The sequence below is a fragment of the Lepidothrix coronata genome, unplaced genomic scaffold (genome assembly GCF_001604755.1).
Source record: "Lepidothrix coronata isolate B3197 unplaced genomic scaffold, Lepidothrix_coronata-1.0 Scaffold202, whole genome shotgun sequence".
NCBI classification, from domain to species: Eukaryota; Metazoa; Chordata; class Aves; order Passeriformes; family Pipridae; genus Lepidothrix; species Lepidothrix coronata.
In genome coordinates, this window is record NW_016690382.1 from 1,576,794 (window position 1) to 1,598,803 (window position 22,010).

General features: G+C 36.7%; 1 protein-coding gene across 1 annotated transcript in view; it reads right to left on the minus strand.

Moving 5' to 3' along the window:
- The window catches only part of CACNA2D3 (calcium voltage-gated channel auxiliary subunit alpha2delta 3), a 198,962-nt gene that overhangs the window by 127,097 nt on the left and 49,855 nt on the right, over positions 1-22,010 (minus strand). The window contains exons 2-3 of the mRNA XM_017832359.1: positions 15,166-15,244; positions 10,916-11,049 (exon numbers count right to left, since the gene is read on the minus strand). Coding sequence (XP_017687848.1) covers positions 10,916-11,049; positions 15,166-15,244 — 213 coding nt within the window. The remainder of the gene's footprint in view (positions 1-10,915; positions 11,050-15,165; positions 15,245-22,010) is intronic.

Consider the following 22,010-nt stretch of genomic DNA (forward strand, 5'->3'; position numbering starts at 1 on the left):
TCCTACTCTAACAATACATTCTTTCTTTTTTTAATATAATTTTTATATCAGTTTGTGGGTAGGTGCTGCCATTATAAATGGTAAAATGACATAATCAATGCCACATTCTGTTCATTACCTCTGCTTTGAGAAACAGGTTCTGGCTTCATACCCCTCCAAGAAGTAAACAGTTACTGTAACTCACTGTTCTAGTTTTACAGCAAGATTTATACCTACACTTTCTCGAAAAACCCACAGAGCATTTTATGGACTCTCCATACTGAAAGGGGAACTCCTCAGGTTCTATAAAGATTCACTCCCTTGGAAGAAAGAGCTACATTTCTCTTGCTTTTTTATCTTGGAAGAAGCTTTTTGTTTTTACTCTGCACGGCTTTAAAGTTCAAAGCTTCCTAATGGCCAATTTGACCTGATGGCCAATAGCTAAGGCTCTAAATTCTTAGGAGGTCAGGAATCTGAGAGCATTTCTAGATGATCTAAATTAATTTCAAGTATGCAGTTTCCCATGGTTTAATACATCACATGTGAAGTCTAGTTCAAGAAAAAGTTTTGGCCTGAGGCATAATTACTCACCACCTTCTACTATTTTCTCTCTTATTGCATTATCCAGCAGGTCAAGAAAATTTTCCTAACTACAAATACTCACAAGTAAAGGTCTCAAAACTCTCAAAATTCTTTCACCTATCTCAGAGCTAGAGCTGTTTGCAGACATTAAGGTAGTTTTTAGACATGCTAGGACCTAAAATGGGATAGATCCCAATATCTTGTAGTTGGCCACACAAGAAAAATTTCAAAGACATAAATCCCTGACTGTTGCAAAATCAGATTTCACTGTATCTCCATTTTCTAAAACTAAACCGTAACACAAAAAGGACAAGGTGAAGGAGGCAAGAAAAATAAAACTTTTCTTTCCTACAAAGGTAATTTGTTGTTCACTTTTAAATTTCTGAGGTTTTAAGGCTTTAATCCATGAAAATGTTAGAATGTTCCTTCAGTCAACAGAAATTAATCCAAGCCCCTTAAATTGACTTTTTTTTTTTTTTAACTGATACAATGAATGTGTCTTCTGGTTTACATCAGTGTAACTCCAGGTACATAAATGGAGATACTACTGATTAACTGGAGGGTAAAACAAAGAATAATAATCAACAAATGTAACCCATATGGAATGCAAGCACATAGCTGACTTAGGTAGTTTACTTTTACTTTTTTTTGACAGTTTTCTGGAATACACCTAACAACATTGAAAATTGAGGCCTTTATTATTATCCAGAGGTATTTGGCTACAACAGAACAAAAAGACATTAGATACCTCTGTAAGCTGTGTTGTTTTTTGGTATTAGTATATACTTTCTAATGTGTATTCACTTGTAGTACTTACACTATATAAAAGCAGTGTAAAAAAGGGAAAAAGAATGGCCCTGTAGGGTCCTTGTAGGAGCTCTTCCTAGAGAGTCCTTAGGGATTTTACTGATTTTCCTAGAACTAGCAAATGTAAACTAATATTTAGGGTGACTATTTCTTCCTCCTGAAAAAACTGACATCAGGGCAGCTGAAATGGCTCCTATGAATTCCAGAGAAAATACTTATAAGTGTTCTAAAATTTCTCCTGCTCATACTGATGTTGCTGAAGATATTTGCCAACTGATTAAATCATCTTTCAACTAATCATTAGGGGAAATGTTTGCTTGGAAAGATCTGATCTGACAAAATACAATGGTGCGGACAACGGTGGAACACCTCGCTGTCAAGCAGCAAGAGCATCAGTAAGAAACATCTTATTATTCCTTGTAGAATAAAGTGTATTTCTGAATAACTTCTGCACGAATTCCTAACTTCAAAGCACATATTATTCATAATGACTGTGATAAACACGAACTTTAATGTTTATACATATTGTGTACATGACTGAGTTGTACGTGAAATCTCCTGATTATCCAAAAAGGAGAGCTAGAAATAACCAACAACTTGCCTATCTGCAGAACAACAGACAAAAGGGAAGATTATTTCCTCTTATTCTCTGTTCTTCCTTTTCTTTTTGCACTGAATTCTGCCACTGCAGCAAAGCTCGAATAGCACCAATAATTTAATAAGTCTTTCTTATTATTGCAGGGTTTTACTCCAGCAGCGCAGGTAAATTATATTTCATCTTCACTGCCCTCTTTCTTCCAGAAAGTCAAAGAACGACAAATATGAGATCAAAGGATGGGATTAAGTACATTATACTAAATTCACTGCTTTCCTACATTATCATTTACCCTAAAATATCTGTTATGTGAAAACTGAAGACAAAAACAGGCCGGAAAAAAGTAATATATCTGACAAAATAGCTACAATTCATTATAATTAACTCAATTTCACTCAGAATGAAGGCAGTAAGATCAAAGATGGACAAACAGTTATTAGTTGTGAATGCCTTGAGGTAGTTATTTTCACTCAGTATAGACATGTCCTCCTAAATACTGGATCCACCATAACACGAAGGGATCTAGAAACAAATTCTTTCTCTACTTAGTGACTTGTCACCTTTTGATCTTATTTCTGTGTCACAGCAAAACCAGAAAATTCCCTGTGAAACAAGATGGAAATCGAAAGCATTTTCTCTCCCCTTAGTCAAAGGCACTGTGTGTCATTGGCAGATCACAGATGAAAATGGTCCCAAGCTGCTCTATCTCCAGTGTGCAGGTGTCTGCAAATGAGACCAAAACCCTTTTGCCATAAATATGCCTGTTAATCAAAAGCAACAGTAGAGCAATTCTTTGTAATTTGTATATAGTAGCCAGTGGGAGATCATCCAGCAGGTAAAATCTACTGACACTTGTAGTTCTATTGATTCTTTTTCAAATGCACCCCATCAGTTTTCATATAAGAAGGTACTTTCAATCATTTGTCAGCAGTCCTTGCTAGACAGGGAGGTCCCAGCTGACTGCAAGTTAGAAACTGTGAGACCTGTCTACAACAAGGGTCAGAAGAAGGATGCAGGACCTACAGACACCAGGGTGCTATATACTGTCCTAAATACCAATAATTCCTTACTGCATTTCCTATCCTGTCTTACTATGTCCTTACACTCTCTGTCCTTCCTAAGCAACTGGTGATTTGATCTATTTGAATGTAAATGATATGAGGAAGGTATCGTTATTTAATCCTGTCATCAAACATCATCTAGTTGGAGGACTTCAGTGGTTTATCAAAATTCACGGGTCTTGATAATAACGTCAGCAATGGTCAGTAGCAAAACTGGAGTTGAAGAAAGAGAAAATCCACATTGAAACGGTCAGTACAACTTAAAAACAAGAGTGACCTTAGAAAAACAGTAAAAGACAATGTGGATAGTCAGAGCATTCTGCAGGAAAGGAATTGGAAATGGAAGATAATCACACTGTACAAGAGCAAGCTGATATGGTTATTGGAAAACTGGGGTATTTAAAAAAAAAGTGATCAAATATGACAAAATTTGTTAAAACAGTAATTTAGTTTAAACATCAGAACATGTAAATGAAGATGTGGAAGAACGTTAGACAGATGTCAAAGTACTTAAACATGGTAAAACTTCCTTGTTTTCATTTGAAACATCATTTAACACGGAAAAGTAAAAGGTAAAATATTGTTTTAGCTATTGAGTTCTGAGAATATTTCAAAAAGGTGAGATTTTACTTTATTCAAAGCAATGTTTCCACAGGAACTAATCTGATTCAAAATTAGATACTTAATCTCTTTTTGATCCAGCGATAAAAGATGAACAGAGACCAAGGTCAAACTGTAGTTACCCTATCATATAAAGTAATAAAATACTAGAAAGGAGAAGCAATATTAAAAGCCAAGATGTAACACTCCCCTGATTTTCCTTCTATGGTTTAACCTTATGCTTGTCTTATTTGCACCACACTGGGAACAGAGCTGCTTAAGGCCCAGCTTTGCTGTGGCATTACAGCTGCTTGCTGATGTCGCAGGAAGAAGATAAAAATAAGTTCTATATAAAAGCCTCCAAGTGCAAAGAACTGTAAAACGCTTTTAAAGACATCAACTGCATACCACAAAGTTTGAGGAAGAACAATTTGCATTCTGCATTTCTCATGTAAGAGTACACTAGGAAAAATAATCATCATACTAATCCGATTCAATGGAAATAAAGTACTGTAATATTTATAGTCTGTGCCAGAGTTATAATGACTGTGGGGCGAGAAGTGAAGTGTCTCAGCATGTTCCACATGTTTTTAACACTGTTTCTAAAGGCTCTGGAGGCTATTAAATTTAATGAACCCATCTGCTATGAAATAGAGGTCCAAACATAATCAGTTTTCTCAGTGCCATATAATACAGATGGCATTCCATGTTCCACATCCCCAGCAGGAAATTTTACGTTCCTCTTTAAGTGCAGGACTTTTGTTTTTGTTTTTGATGTTTTAAACATCTTTTTGATGTATCACATATAGCATTTTATAGTGTAAATACCATACAGAGCAATACACAAAAGTGTTAATTCATTAAACTAAGTATTGCTGTTTCCTTACAACAGTTTTTCTAGTGACTTTGACAACTAGCAATTAGCTTCCTGTAGTAATATTCTTTGCTTAATGCAATCATTGAAAATTGTCCTAATACCAAAAGTTCCAGCATTAGTAGAGGAGTAACACAAACATGTAATTTATCAAATGAAGGAGTTTACTTAAAAACCTGAAAGACAGACATTTTTATGTACATATACATGCATAGGTGATACCCTTATCTGTATGTACTGTATGCATGGAACAATGCACTAATCATTCTTATTTAAAGTATCCATATTCCCACTAGGTGATTATGGACTTTATTTTCCTGTGCATGCCCCAGTTTTCATTTCAGGGATCTCGATTTGTGTGTTTTACACATTGCACCAAGACTCTTGTACTTGTGTGTGAACACGGGGTCTGAGCACAAATATAAATAGCACAGCATCCCTTGCACTGATTAGCACCCTGTTGCCAGTGTTGGTAAATCAGATGTGCATTTTCTAACATAAAAGAACAACATCCGTTGTTATTCTGAGCTGCATCTGAAAGGCAATGAGAGTGCATTAATTCTATTCAGTTGAGAGGTTAATTCATTTACTATTTTGAGCACTCATTATGTTTTGACAGTTGACACAGATCTTACTGAATTTGAAACAGTTCGTGTGTTTAATGATAATTCATTTATTCTAGATCCAGCAGTAAAACAAACAGATTAGAACTGTTTAGGAGAAAACGAGGGTAGTTAATTATGGCAACTAGAAATTTTGGGCCAGAGAACTCCAAAGTCATAGCTCAAATGTTTTTTTTTATTAGACTGTCAGCAAGGATTACCACAGACAGCACGCTAATCATTGGCATAAAGGGATGTTGCACCTTCCTACAAATATGTGCATAATGTGTTTTTACTGTGTGCACAGGTAGCTGCACTGACCAGCACTGTTAAAGTCTCAAACACTGTCCCAATCTATAAGGTCCCAGTGCAGATACAGCAGATTGTAACTGCTGCAACTTCAAACTGCAGCCCTGTTCCTGTACAAGCTTCGAAAAAGATGAAATGGGCAGAAGTGTTGTACTCTTCCAGGAAAATTAATCCAAACTGAAGTGCTGATAAGAAGGCATTGCCTGGGCTACTTTCTACTTTACTCCCATATCAGAGCCTTCAAAAGACTACTGCAGATCTGTAGGAGACAAAGCAGAGCTTGAAGAACCTTATTTCACAAACAAACCTACCTGATGGAAGGCCTGATATCCATGCATGGGATTTTTCTTCCCCAACCCAATTCACTCAAATGTCAAAGCAAGAAAAGGAAATTCTCATGGGAACCTCAGAGGCAGTTGGAGGTGATGACAGTCTCTGATAAAGAGTTGTAAATTCTTAGAGATTAAGGGATGCTGGTCACAAAGGGAGGGTTAGAGCATGTAACCAAACCCAAAGTGGGATTGGGAAAAAAGCAACATAGATTTCTAGTTCTTAAAGTATTACAAAAAAAACAAATTTAAAAATTACCGTCTGTGTGTAAATTTTCTTATCCCAGCTGCTGATTAATGACATTTCCTGACATTCAGTTCTGCAGTGATTACCAATATTTACTTATTGTAGATGTATGTGAACATTCTGAACACTCTGATGCATTTTAATGCATACCAGTACTACAATCTAGAAATTATTTTTTGAAAGAGAGGCCAAGGGAACCTTTTACTGTGACAGAAATGCTAATTATACTCACTTATTAAAACAGCACAATTAATTTGTGCCACCAAAAGTATTTGAAGATATCTCTGGTAATAGAAGCTAGTGGAAATGGGGTACTATTTTATTTTTGTTACTTCATAAAGGCTCTTCTGTGCACTGAACACAGATAAAACTGTGTGAATGGAAGAAGTACTAATCAGCATTTTTATACCTCAGCAGAAGGTCCTGGATAGAAAAAATGCCAGAATAATAGCTCTCAGTCTGTAGGACTTTCTGTTATAACCCTGTACATTATACATAGGACCATGTACACAGCTTCCATTGCCTCTCTGGAATGGGCTCAGAATTCATCCTTTGTTCAAAGGAATTGTATCCCAGAATTTGAATTTCCATACAGAAAACATCTGGATTCTCATGTGACAGCTATTTGAGAGGCATGAGCTTCCTATACTTCCTACTGTATTTCTGCAAAGAACCCGAACCCAACTATGCCTACATAGTAGTTCATTTTTTTTTAAGAATGAAGATGAACATTGAAGGTTTTTTTGATCGTATATGCAATAATGTATATTGTAACATCCATCATAAGCAGTTCAGAAATAGTAAAGGCTGTGGTTCAGTGGAGTTATCTCAATTTACTGCCCCCATTAAGGGAAAATAAGATTCTTGGGCAGATTGCCTTACTAGCACAGCATCAGTGTCTTGGTCAGGAAATATTTCCAAAAAACACCTCCTTCAAAAAAAGAAAGAAATGAGGTGTGTGTATATATATATATATGTAATATATATATATGTATATTACATCAACTGAAGAATTGAACTAAAATTGAACTAAATTCCATAATTGAATGTATATGTCTGTGAGAGGGTGGGGATAAAGCAAATGAAGAATCAAGATATAGTACTTCAACACTGAGCAAAAGCACTCATCATTCATATTATGACAAATCATGACCTGTAATGACTTAGAACACTGTTTTCTTAAATGAACTCTTACATTCTGGAGCACCAGACAGTCATCTCAAAATATTCAATCAAATAGTAATTTGCTCTTTTTATGCAAAGAAATCCTCCAGTTGGAAACTGAACAGAGCCAACCTGGTAATTTGTGCCTGAATCTGCTCACAGCTTGAAACTAATAGCCTGAAGGAGATGAACTCAATGGTACATTAGATCCAGAGAATATATTCAGGTACACTTATGAGAAACAAAATTCACCAGGAAGAGTCAACAAAGATCCAAGTAGGTCAAATTGTACACCCCAATAAACAAATTCTCAATCACAGTCTTTTAAACAGGGGGAACTCGGGGGCCAAACCACTCTTTGTTTTATTTCCTGCAGCAAAAGAAGCAATGTTTCTTCACATTCCAGATGTGACCATAAGAGTGAGTTGAAGGTTTCTGTGCTCTTTAGATGATTACCCACAACTCCAAGAGACTACCTCTATGCATTACTTCCCTTGAATATTCTGATGCCCAGCAATTTTCCTGATGAAGGGTGACTAAAAATGACCGTAGGAGCTGCCTGGATACCTCTTCAGAAAGACAGGAAACACTGGGGAGAGAACAAAGTCTAAGGGCAGAAAAAGAGAAGACAGTTCAGTTGTCTGTGAAACAAGGAGTCATCCAGAGAGGCCTAATCTATTGCTTTGTAATCCCACCATCTATCAGCAGTGGGATCCTGACAATGTCAAAGGCAACACAGCCCTGATGTCCATCCAGGTTGCTCCATGTTACATATTCTGCATATGATGCCTTGCCAGAGATTTCCACTTCCATAAAGGCTGCACTTTTTTCTTTCAGTATGTGAAGCTTTCTCAAGAGTGTCAAAGCCAGGCTGAAGAGGCAGCTGTATGAACATTTTGCAGACATCCTCTTACAGGAAAGGTGAACAGACACAACAATTAAATGCCTTGTTTTAGAAGCAAAATTCTTCTGGGAATATTCCTAAATGGTATCAAACACTTAAATGACCTAACTTCTGGCATTCACAGATGACTTTGTCCTGGACAAATATTGGATGAGAACAGTCTGGGGCAACAAGGGAGATGTTTTGTATCCTAAGACTATTCCTGTCCAGCTTCTTTCTGTCTGGATCCCAGTATGTTCCAGCCTAATGTTGCTTGCTCAGAAACAGCACAGCTGGCCAATTAGCTCTGATATTTGGTGAGAAGGGAACAGGGAAGTATATTCCATGCTGTTAGGGCACAGTGACACTGACTACAGCCCTGAGAATGCAGCCATGGCTGCTTGGACACAGCTGGGTGATAAGAACATTTAAGTTACCTGGAAATGCACTAATACTTCTAACATGGAATGATTCAAGTAGCAGCCATGGAGGAGCAAGGACTCAAACTGGCTGTGAAAATCCAGAAGTTCTGGGATGGAGGGGATTATTTAAATGGCACTTCCAATGCCAAGACAGAGATGGCCAGGGAACCTGTCTCTGAAAATAGCTGAGGCAGAAGCACATCTCATGTGTTACAAGGTTCCCTACATTGCTATTTCCAGAGTTTTGTATGTGACTACCCTAATTTATTGTGTCCCTTCATCTCTGACAGTTTTGGAGCACTTTTTGAGGGAAGAACAACGAAGGAGGCAGGAGTAAGGTAGTTTGCAACTCAGCAGATCACAGTATTTCATTTTAAAATCTTTTCTTATAGCATCCAACCCATTAGGGTACTGAATGGAGTTTTCAGACCCTTAAAATATGTGTGTGCATGTGAGTATGTACATGAGTGTGTGTGTATATGTATGTGTGTGTATAGCGACATTAGTTTAGTAAAGAGAGTAAGAAAACGATAAAACGTAAAGAGAAGAACCTGGAAGTATTTTGACTGCAGCAAAAGACCTTTTGTATGGATTTAAACAGTTCCATTATTCAAGATTATAACAGCTCCACTGTCTTTTCTTATCCTGTTTTCTCAGGAAAGATTCCAGCTCCTCGCTCCCTCTACTGTTCTTAAATTCATTTGCATTTATTAACCCTTGCTGCATTCACTTAGCATTTCACACAACATTAAGTTGTTAATTTTCTTTAGCCTTTCCATAACCTACAGGAGAATCAGTGAAAATTAGACTTTCTTGAGTATTTTTGTCCTTACAAAGAGAGAAAAAATATAGATTAACAGACAACAGAAAGAGTAAAAGTGTGAAATTAATTCTGAAACAGCATTTTGTACTTTGTTGGTAGGTAAAGGGGAGGCCTTGGTGTTGAGAAAGGAGGAAGATTTTGTTTGCAACACTTTCAATGCATGGTTCATGGGCAAAGGAGAGTTGCACTAAGATGTCCCTTTCATGAGTCTCTGCCTGCCACTCTCTCTAGCAAATACACAAACTCTCAACATATACACACACTGATTACTTCAAGCATTTGAAAAAAAAGAAGTGAATGAGAACAAGATTCTCCTGGTCATCTCCCCATTTCATGGGATTCCCTGAAGGCACAATAATAACCCACAGTTTCTGTTCATCTCATCTTATGTTTCAATAAAAGAAAGAGAACAAAGGGGAGACTGGATTAATATGTTATTAAAAACAAAAAAAAAAGGAAAGAGAGATAAGTTAATTCCCCTTAAAGCAATTAACTTTTTGTTTCTCCTTCATAACTGCAGTTTTACTATTTGTGTTACATTACTCATGGCCACAACTGAAGAATAGGAAAGGCATAAACAACTGTGAAAATGAAGTAAAAGCTCTATTCCCAGGGTTTTGGGTTTTTTCCTACGACAATTTTGCATTGATTTAAAACTGAACCTTCTAGAAACATCACAGACTCCAAACAAACAAAAACATTCAAATATCAAAGTGAAGCTGATGAGATTCTCCCAGCTTGCCCCACCTTCAAAAAAGCAAAAATTTAAAACAGAAAGAATCAACCATGCCAGTTGTCATGTCATAATTTGTATTATATTGAATAATTGGCATCACTTATACTAAATGACAGACATTCACTGAAAAGTCTTGTTCTATGGATAATTTACAAACCAAAATATTTTAACTGGGACAAAGGAAACCTAATGAGAAAAAAAAAATAGATAAAAAATCTATTTCAGACCAACCCATGGAAATGAACCATCTTTACCTGCAAATCTAATGATTTACCACGAATTCTACAAAAGCATCATGAGAGCTCAGTCACTGCATAATAAAAAGTTGTGCTTCAACTCTGTTTCACAAGGATGTCAAGTAAAAATTGGACATTTATGACAATTATTTTAGCACATCACCCATTCAATTCACTTTAAAAGGCAGAATCTTCTCAATATTCTTCCCCAAGATATCACACTTGACTCCTAGATGTTGACCCACCTTTCTACACTGGAAACACTGGTTCTTGTCAGTCTATGTGTTTATGTTGACATATTCATTGACATGTTTTAAAACAGAGAAAAAATGGTTACTCAATATAATTAATTTCTGTTGAATGCCCATTTTTTGATTATTAAAAAATGCAGGTTCAGAGGTCATAAATTTTGAAATTATTCTGTAACTCATGTTTGTTTCATTATTTTCTACATAATTACAATGTATAAATATCTGCTAAAGTTCAGGAATGTTGAATTATTTGCTTGTAGAATAAAGATATAAAGTCTCAATTCTTCCACTGAGTTAGCACATACCAGGAACAGAAATCAGATGCACAATGAGTGTTTCTACCACAACATTTTTGTTCCTAATTCTTCATTATTTGCCACAAGCCTTTATTAAATGCTTTATCGTGCAGACTTACAGTGCTGTCAATGTATGCTTCAGTCCACACTACATCATGTTCTTGGTCAATAACCTTTGGTCGGCTGAGAACATGAAGATATTCCATAACATTCTCTTGCACATCAGCTAAGGTAGAGATCTGAGTAAAAAACCCTGTGAAAACACAGTTCAAAGATTTAAATCAGAGAGAACAAACTAAGGAAGACTGCAATAAGGAGTATGATATGGTTTATGTCTGTCATGTTTTCTGCTTATTTATTTCCAAAAAAGAATTTCACAAGAAGCACCCTCAAACAATAATAATTGGTGAAAGCAGAAGTCTGTGAAACCTTTGGCCAGTCCTCAAGGACAGTGTTTCTATTGCTATGAATCCCTGCACTGTCTGTACTAAACCTCTATTTCCAGAACTATTGTTGTTTAATGGTTTGGGGCTTTTTTTAATGCTGCATACTTTAAAATTTAGAACTGGTATTATCTTTGTCCAAAAATGTCTCATCCAGTTTGTCCAGTTTCAAAAAACATGATGGATTAGAACTACAGCAACAGAACAGTAGTTGCATATTCTCTAAAACACTCATCCACACACAGTGTGACTGGAAAAAAAAAAAGCAATATGTTATTTACAAATATGGCAGGTCATAGAAAATGTAGATTTCAACTAGAATTGCTTGGTTTAGTGATCACAGCTTTGTTAATCCTTTAAAACGTCTCCTGCAACCTGACAGCACTGAGAACAGCAGAGGCCTCAGCTATCTGAGCTGTCACCACTTCCTTTTCAGTGCTTGGATGTCAAGTATCTTTATACACCATAAACTTGGCATCTGGAGCCCACATCATGCAAAGGTGATGAGGGACTGACAAATTTCAAGGCTACAGTTTCATCAGGCCTTATTTAAATGCATCACTTCCCCTCATACACTTTCCATTAATGAGAAAAGACCAATCTGAAAGAGGTCTCTTTAAAACTTTAATCATTTGACAAGATCACAGCATCTCTGGACCTGGAATCTTAAGCTTTATTAAGCTTAAGCAGAAAACATGGTAACTGCAAAGAAATTTTGAGCTGTGTTTGTCCAGACAGGGCCAGTTTTGGCAAGATTGTAAGGTTGTCCTGTAGTCTGGATGCCAGAACTTCCTTATTCTGTACACTGTTTATATTTAGACTTTTTGACAATCATGTTTCTAGCTATCTGTAGAAAATGTCAAACCTACCAAGAGTTAGCTTCCTACATTGCAAAATTTATCTCTCTTATCTAGAGATCAGAGGTACCCTATGGAATTAAAACCTTACTGTTCCTATACCGAGGTTTAATGGTTTAATCATCAGTTAAAGAGTTGCTCTGAAGTTCTTGAGCGCAGCTGCTGAGGCCATGTAAGCAATAGCAGCAAACCCATGCTTAAATTTTTGCATTCTAACACCTGCTTCTCGGCTCCCTGGTGTGTGAATTATGCCACCTCAGAGTCCCATACAGTCACCACTACCTTTTTTTGCTCCCCAGCAGGAAAAAGCTCATGAAGGAAATGGATAAGATCTGGTAATGACAAGCATGAGATATGTATAATAATGTGGTAAAAGACAGACACTTATGCTCTGCATGTGGGCTGCCTTTCCACACTCGCACTTTTTTGGATGCCTTGCTTTTCTCTAAAATGTCCACCTTTAGACTCATAACTTTTCAAGATGCCTCCCTTTGATTTTCACACGGGGCACAGCACCTCTCATTTTCGGGGCACTTCACAAAATAAATGCAACATTCTTGCAACTAATAAAATGTCGGAATTAAAAAATCCTCATTGTGCAGGGACTAAGGAGGGAATTCATTGTTTCACTGCAGCTGTAAAACTCCCATGGAGATTTCCCCCTCTCCCCCCACCTAAGAGGCCTCTGGAGCAGGTGAACAGCCTCGGTGACTGGCTGCCTGCCACCCCCCACCAGAGCCCGCAGTGCGGGAGGTGCTGGGGTCATGCTAATAATGGGAATGGATGCTTCCTGTACGGAACTCTCCTCTGCTAATACAATAGCCTATAAACTGCTCCAGCTGGGGCACAACCTGCCTCGGGGCTGATCTGTCCTCTGCTGGAGTTGGAGCCCCTCTCAGCCCTCCCATACACAAAACATTTTTCTCTACGTTGCCCTCTCAGCCTCTGCTCGTTCGTACTGATGAATCCCATCCTTTGTCCATTTTATGATATGCCAACCACAGTGAAGATTCATAGAAAAGTATTTAAAAAAAACCCAAACAAATAAGTAAAACAGAGGCTGCAATAGTGAATTTTACTGAAAAGAAAAATATTTAGTTTCAGTGGTTTTGTTAGCAAGTAATGCATTAACTCCCATCTTTATCTCTACAGCTTTCTGCGGGAAGTGACTGCTGAGGGAAAGGTAGTGCCTGCTTACTTCTAAGTTCTAGATACTACTGCTAACATCTGGCACATGCACACTAAGCACTAGGAAATTTTCACCTTTCTTGGCTTCAGAATCTTAGTAAATCTTTATTGTTTTCCTTTATGTGCACTTGCTTATGATACAGAAGGGCAAATCGCTGCAAATTCAAAAAATGCTCTAGAGGGATTTTGGGAATCTTGAATGTTTTAATGTATTTAAAATGGTTTGGTGTTTTGCTTCATTAAGCAAACTCCCTCTAGATATGCCCTACTTATACAGAAAAATGTAGCAGAAAAACATGCTTGGGGTTTTTTAAGGTTCCACCATCATAAGCTAGAAGCTAAAGAAGTTTTGCAAGGTGGTATGAATTTCCCCTGTGACCCATTTTGAAGGAAAGGACTGCTGTCCACAGTCCAGTCAGCTGGAAACCCTGCAACAGCCTTCATCTATGTGCTTCCAAGGGGAAAATCACTGCAAGGAAAATTGATTTTAGGGTCATTGACCCTCAGTGACAACAACATACTTTGGCCCACCCATGCAAGGAGTAAACTGCAGTCCACGCATTCAGCCAATCTTTAGACCAGCTTTACTACACTCCTCATCTGTTGTGCTTTAATTCTTCACTTCACTAAAATAAAGTGGACAAGATGTAGCTGAAAACAGTAAGAAAAAGATCCAAATTTCGTACTGTCTGACATAGTGACTTATGCTGTTTCCAATTGTGATTTTCAAAGCTAAAAAAAAAAGTTACTGATTAGAGGTAGAAGATTTTTGCATTACAAGCTATCAGAGAGCAGGTATTGTAACTATTAAACTGAGAGGGAAATAAATTTATAGAAGTAATAGTCATTAAGCTGTTTAGTTGATTCATACGAGTAAGACTCTGACTCAAAGCAACATGGCCATGAAAAGAACAAAGTAGTCCTGAAGAATGACAAAGGTGACCACTTTTCCCCCTCTGGGAATAAGGAAGACGTGGACCAGATGATCTGCTAAGCCACTCTCCATTGCCTGGTCCTAATTTCTGAGTTGCTGTACTTAGATCCTTATGAATTTGTGGAGCTGGGCTAAAAAGTTAAAAGATTTTGTTGATTAAATTGTCTTCAAAAAAGATGCTTCAAAGGATTCTTATACTATTATTTAAACTAAATTATGGTGTAATATTAGCTGATTAAGACAAGACTTCAAACTGAGTAATTTCCATCAGCTGGACATAACAGTAGTTAAAGAAATAATGACTAAATGGATAGCACCTGATGCAATTCATCATAATGTAATGTGGCACAATAGAAAAAGAACTTTTTTTTTTTTTTCCAAGAGGAAAGGAAAAGGAAAACCTGAAGATTAATTAGGGGTTTGGGGTTTTTTTATCCCGAATCATTCTTTTATTAGTCAATCCTTTTACTGTAGCATCTCAGCATCTTAAATGTTTTAATGCTCTTCCCTTAAACGATATAAACCAGTTTTTTTCAATTACACTGTCAGTTCCTCCAGGGACAGAATGTCTGGTGTTTCACATACCATGCTTAACACAATGAGACTTGTACCCCATGCTTTTAGAAATCAAACTAACTCTTAGTAGTAACAGCCTTAATAGAACAAATGCTTCAAAATTAGTTTGTTCTCTGAACAAAAATTCAAGACCACATAGTTTAAAAGCTTCATCCATATTTTAAGAAAAAAATACATTTCAAATTGGATTCGTTTGGCTCTTTAAACTTTATGTTACAAGATACAAGTCTTTTCATTTGCTGTAAAACAGCCCAACTCATCCTCTCTCATTAGTTGCCAGTGACACCATATCTCCAGAAGGGTCAGGTATGCAGGAAGGCACAGGAATAGGGGTTTGAAAACAAGGCTTTCACAGATGAAGGTGAACTCACCTTTGTTAGCACAGGCCATCCACTTCAGGTTATCAGCAAATGCTGCTTCTCTTCCAATCAGATAGGTAAAAATACGAACCTGAAAGCACAATGCAAAAGATGAGCCAACTAATACTGCATTAAAACACATTCAGTAGAACTCCAGATACACATGTGTCGTTCATATGGATACCCTTTCTAAGAAAGTATTACTGGTTAAGCAGCACAGTATGTTAAAAAAAAGATCTCTGCCAGTAATGTCTTCTTGATAAAAATGTGGGGTTTGCTCCATGTAACAGAAGAACTGATCTTTTTGAATGTGTTTAATGTCTGACATTTAACTAGTTACGTTTAATATGTAATTGAGAATAAACTAAAACCATTGGGGTACAAAGCAAAACTGCATGTTTCAGACAAATCTGTTCTGCACTTATTAATTCAGAAAATCGCTATGAAGTGGGGAACAGGCACTTAATTAGCAAATACTGCTGTAGATAAAGGATCTGAAACACCAGGCAAGCAAATTCCCCTCAGTTTGCAAGGTTCCTGTGACACAGTATCACTGTCAACTTAGAGACAGTTACCCACAGGAAGCACTTTAATGTAATTTAATTCCTTTGCAAATAAAAAAATATTAAATTTCAATAATTTTTTCCATTAATATTTTTCCTCGTTCACAAAATCAATTATTTGTAGAATAAACAACTTTATACTAAGTTCCCATAGGGCTTTTTTTTTTTTCCTCACAGAAGTGTTTTTAAAATACTTTGAAAGTTTCCCTCTTCTCTCACTGCCCTTTTGTCCATTTTCTTAATGGCCACATCCTGTTCTAAGCACAGATGATGTTTTGCCTTATTATCATGCCTAGAGATCATCAATCATAAAAATCTTCCCATTCTTTTAAACATAAATGTACACAGAACTCAGTCATGATTTACACACTGGTTGTGTAGTGTTGCAAGTTTGAATCCAACAGTATCTATAATCCCACTCTAAGACTCCAAAGAACACAGTGTTAAACAAAAGAATGGTACTTTTGTACTTTGTTGATGCCTATGAAAAGCATTAATAAAGAAAAGCTTTATTCTACAAAGACTCGTGAAAGTGTACAGTGAGATTTACACTCTCAAAATGCAGCATAAATCACTGTCACAGTTTATCTTCCTGAAAATGATGCTCAAATACAGCCTATGGGGAGACTAAATACATCTGAGAGATTTATATTTAATGATCTGCTTTAATCTATAAAGAATCAAACTAGACTGTGTTCTTAATAAAAGGAGACCAGCCTTATCTAAATGGATGAGCAGTAAGCATGATAACAGGCATAAGCAGCACAATAACTCCATGGAACATACAAAAAATAAAATTTCAACAAATCAGTAACATGGATCATCATGAGGAGTGGGCTGCCTCTGCAATACTGCTGCAAAGATTTAAATGATTTTTCTCTGACTATATTTTCTACATCTAGTTGACTTGGTATCTGAAGTTTTGCTAGAAAATATTTAAAGCATCATAAAAAATGCTGCTAATTATTTGTCATTACTTGAAAAAATAAAATAAATCTATAAGACAGAGAGCTAGAACTGAAAATGAGTTTATTAAATGTTGCTTTCCTTTCCTGTTCCCAGTCATTGTGCATTTTTCCCTATATATTTTTCATGGTGCACGTAATACAAATGACACTTACCAGTGTCAGCATGAAATAAAAAGCCTTTTATATAGTAAGTTACACTATAATTTTAAAATACCATTTCTATATTGTTCAATACTTAGAATACTTTATTATTCATAGTAGCTTTGTAAGAAAATAACCATGAGAGGGTCACAGAAAGGCATTTTTTAGTTAAAAATGCCACTGTTACATTAAAGTTTTCCTTCTACGTTGGCCTTAAAGACACATTAATAGGTACTGTGAAAATTATTTAATACTCCCTTCAGAATAGCAAGAAAAATCCTCAAAATCAGCTCTGATGAAAAACAATTCTGATTATTTCTCTACTTCTAAAAGTTTCATTTGATCAGTTCATGGGACCCATTAGGTAAACTTAATTCATTGTGACCTTGAAGTGAAAAACACAGCAGAAATAATTTTACAAAACAAAGGCTTGCCATATTATTTTCTGCTTTCAGAAATCACAACGATGACTTAGGTAATAAATCAGTCAAACTAAAACTTGTACAAATAAGACTACATTCTAAGTCCCATTTTTAAAGACAACCTTGGTTCCACACACCTCTTACACTAGTTTTACTCTCCTGGATAGGTATTCTGTGTGAGAATTCTCTGTGTGCTGTACCATCCATGGTATAATACCAATAAACAGAAAAAAAGTCACTGTATCTATAGATGTGTGTCCTGCATATACATAAAAATATAAGTCAATATTACAGAAGCACTACATTAATTTAGCAGGGTAAGTTCCAGCTACTTCTGCACATGGATAAGACCTGTGCAGTGATGGGCTCCACATGGTGCAAAACAGGACACACTGATCGTAGTGACCACTGAAATTTTCATTGTACATTGACTAGACATTAGATGCCAGATTTAATATCCATCCACATGCCCAGATACCATGTAAGATATACACTGGAAGGTAAAAGTTTTTATAGTTACTCCCATTTTTTCTTCTTTGTGTACATGAAACAACTGAATGGGATGTGCATCAAATCAGTTCTGCTCTGAAAAATGGTTGCATGAAATGTTTATTTTACCCAAACAACCCAGATTTAGCACTAATATTGTATAGTCCGCTGAAAAATATATATAGCACTGAGGCAGATGATTGAAATCTCTGTAATTAATAATAGATGAAATATTAGGTGTGTCTCTCCATTGTTTGTATTGGACCTTAAAGAAAATAATGCAATAGAAACTAGGAGCTTTCAGAGGTATATACACTACACACATACACACTGATACACCTATATTGGTATGTTATGGTACAACATAATGTTAGGACAGCAGGAATTCTTTTGAATCCATATGGAGAGAATGTTTTAGTCAAGGCAGACTGAAAAAATTCAAAGTTATTATGGGTCAGTCCCAGAAGATCCAGTAACAACATTTACATAGTCTACATGTGCTCTGGTTAATGGAGTGGAAGCCAAATGAGAAAAACACCTTTGAATATCCAAGTGCTGTGACTGAATCAAGAGACCATTTTCATCAGAGAAGGAATCTGCATCAGAGGATGTAAGTATCTCTCTGGCAAAAAACATATGACAAAAAAGAGCCCTTCAGTTCTGGATAATTTTGAAAGCTTTGCAAGATACTTGAGAAACCTGAATCAAAATATTTTCCGTGTCTGACCTGTCAAATATGATATCAACTATATTAAGGCTTATCATGACCTGTTAGCTGTGGAGAGAGAAAATATTCTCAGGCAGAAGCACTAGTCTTGAATTTTTATATCAATCTACAAAACTGAAAATTGTAGATGTCAGATTCAACTGAACGAAAAGCAAAATTTATTCTAAGAGCAAAAACCTTAATCTTTGCAACTACACTTGCTGTTTCTGCACAGTAGGTATCTCCTGCAGATGTGCCATAGACTCCTAGTTTTCAAGCCAATGTTCACAGAAAATGGAGTGAGGGTTCCATAGTAATATTAAGGAAACTGAAAGGACAATGGAACTAGTAACTTTAATAGAGCTCGTGACTTTCTCACTTCATATTTTTCTACGTTTTTCTAAAGCAAGTGTTGAATAGCAAAGAATACCACTTGAGATTGATGTATTTTAATTATCTTTAAAACAGCAGCTGTGGAAACCTCCCATATATTAGCTACTTATTATGCCTCATTCCGGACCTAGAAGGGTCACCTCTGGAAAACAGCATTCCATTCACTTACCTTTCTTACTGAAAGATTGCTGCAGAAGCTCAAATGATTCTGAACTGTGGAATCAAATTCATATTACACAACTAACTAATTTCAAGAGTGCATTTTATGATGGTCAGCTTCTCTGAGCAAGACTGTGGATTCTGGTCCAAACCACTAGTCTGTAGTAAACTAGTGGTAAGAAGCACAGCACGCCAACAGCTGTCACAAGTTGTATTGGCAACTACTCCCATGTATGCAGCAGAATTAATTAATATTAAGGCATTGAACCACCAAGTTCAGTAGTTCAGACAAAATTGAACACAAATCTTACACTGAGTAAAATACCTAAATCAAAAGCAGATATTTAACTGCATACGTTATCACCATTTTTAACCTGTTTGCTCACTGGTTTTCCAGTCTCTGGTTTTTCACATTCTTGTTACCTTACCTAGGCACAGATCATGATTTGGACTAAACAGGTAATTGCATCCCCTCAAATTCTGGAAAATAAGACAGTACTGATAATAAGTTTCTTGCTTTTACAGCCAGGGAATATTCTGAAGTTTGAACCTTTAGACTCTGGACAGAAGGTTTATATAAAATCTCAGAGATGCATACACTCAACCATTAGCAAGGAAACCTAAGAATGATGACTTAAATGACAGCTATTTCAGTGCTAAACACTTCATGTGAAATATCCACTTAGCAGTTCCATCCATTATGCATGGGCTAATCTGCAGTCCCTGAACTGTCCTCACCTCTGCAACTTCATTAAATTCACAGCACAGTGAAGAGAACAGGGACCTTCTTCCATCTATGTTAAGCAAGACGAGTCAGTCTGCAAGATTCTACACACTGGAACTGTGAAGTCATATCTTCATGCCAAACAGCTGGTAAAACAGTATTTCCAGAAACTTAAAATACCGTGTGGGAGGGGAAATGGGACTTCTTATTGCAGCTGACAGTGCAAACCTCTGTTTGCAGCTGCAGACTATTTCATGGACACCTTCAGCAAAATAGTCTTTCCTTTCTGGCTCAGCAAGAAATAAAAATAGTCCTGTGGCAAGAGCTATGGAATTTAAGTTTTAAGTGGGATACAGGGATGAAATTCAAGTTCCCACAGTTACAAGCCATGGTGGTCCAGGAAAGCCTCAGGTAGTCCTCGCATAGATGAGCAACATGGACTGATTTGGAACAATGGATTGATGTGAGACTCAGTGATTGCCTGCACTCCTAAGGAGCCTCACCCAAAAGAATTAATTTAACTGTTACAGGAGCTCTCAAGGTGAGAGCTCTTAAGTTGCCTCTCCTAGGCAACTCATGTTATGGCTAGATCCCCTGATAGGCACTATTTGCATACTTCAGAGTGTTAATTAGCTACTTGGTTGGAGAAAATGGTCCCCTCCCAGAGACTTCTGCAGGCAATTAGTGCTGTACAATTGACCAAACTGTATAGAAAAAGATACTTCAGAGTATCATAGTAGGAAGCCTGAAGAACAGTCACACAGGAGACTCTTGAACACACTTAAGATAGCTAGGAAATGTTTTGTACAGAATTCAAGGTAATAAATAGCAATGAATTATTCCTGTGCTGACGACAGGTCAGCTGGAAATAAAGACTCAGCAGAACAACAATTCAGAGCATCTTGCCCAATACAGCTGAAGACACTGTGGCAAGAACCCTCCACAGTGCAAGCAGATGAAACCAGAGCAAGTCCAAGACTGATTTACGTGCTGCAAATCAAGATTCACAAAAGCGATTCTCTAATTGTCTGAATTTTGTGAATTTGATAATAAAAAGGGCTGCCATTTATTTATGACTCTTACATTTGTTAATAGAACCTTTCAAAAAGAAAAATCACCCGTCTCCCTTAACATCTTCTAACCTGTGCTGTGCATACTGTCATCCGAAAAGTGAAGATGAGCATCCCGGAAAAAATGACTCGTTTTTGCATTGACATTTCTTTTTCTACTCTGCCTAAACATACTCCTGTACTACCTAAAAGACACAGAACATCTACACATATTAATGTATTTTTAAAAAAATTACAGAAGCGTAGGTTTATCTTCAATTAAAAGCTGAACAGAAAAATTAATAATATTCATTAAGAGCCAGTACTGCTCTTCTAAACACAGTCCCAGGGCTACTTTCTCAAACTGACAAAACCCAAAGTTCTAGATCACTCTCTTTGAGTATAACTAAAAGAGTACATGGGAAAAATATAGGGAAACTCATCAGAGCTTAAGGTGAAAAGAAAAATGTTCACTTTGAAATTCTCATAGGCTTCTCCTCCAGGTAGATTCATTTTTCTGTTTAGAAAAATGGCATTAGGGAGGATTTGCTCATTCTTTGAAAGTCTACCAAGAGGTTGAAATGAGAAATAAAAAAACAAATGCAAAAATTAACTTCAGAATCTGTAATTTGTGGTGGCAGAATCGACAATTACATCACATCTTAATTTCCCAGGGTAAACGTCTGTTCTATTCTTTTGCTATTTCAATTTTATGTTGAAAATTACTTGTCTCTTCAAACCAGCTTCTCTTTCTGTTGATTATGAATTTTTCATGCTCCATTTCTTCTTACCCTTGCTTACAGTGGAAATAATCTTAAAGTTATTTACCCAGGATAAACTTATTAACTCCATCCTTTAAGCCTCAATAACTGCCTTCTCTTCCTTGGGGTTCTGCTGCCTTATAATCTTCTGACTTCTTTTGTAGGTTTAAATTCTGAAAGTAAGTAAATGAAACTTACTTCCAACTTTAGAAAAAGTTTGAGGTTTTATTTACACTTCCACTGCTTCACCCCCAACATTACACTGTGCTTGTCACCACTTCTAGATTAGTCTTCAATATCACTCTTCTTTGCAGAACCTCATCCTCCTATTCCCCTCTCTCCAGTATCCTCTTGTACACCTCTACCTTAGAATACACTAATGGGAAAAAGGAGAATTGATGCTCAAGTTGGTCCCTGTACTAAGAAGATGGCACAACCCCACTCCATTTTCCTGGAAGGAACAGTCTGGAGGCAGTCAGAAA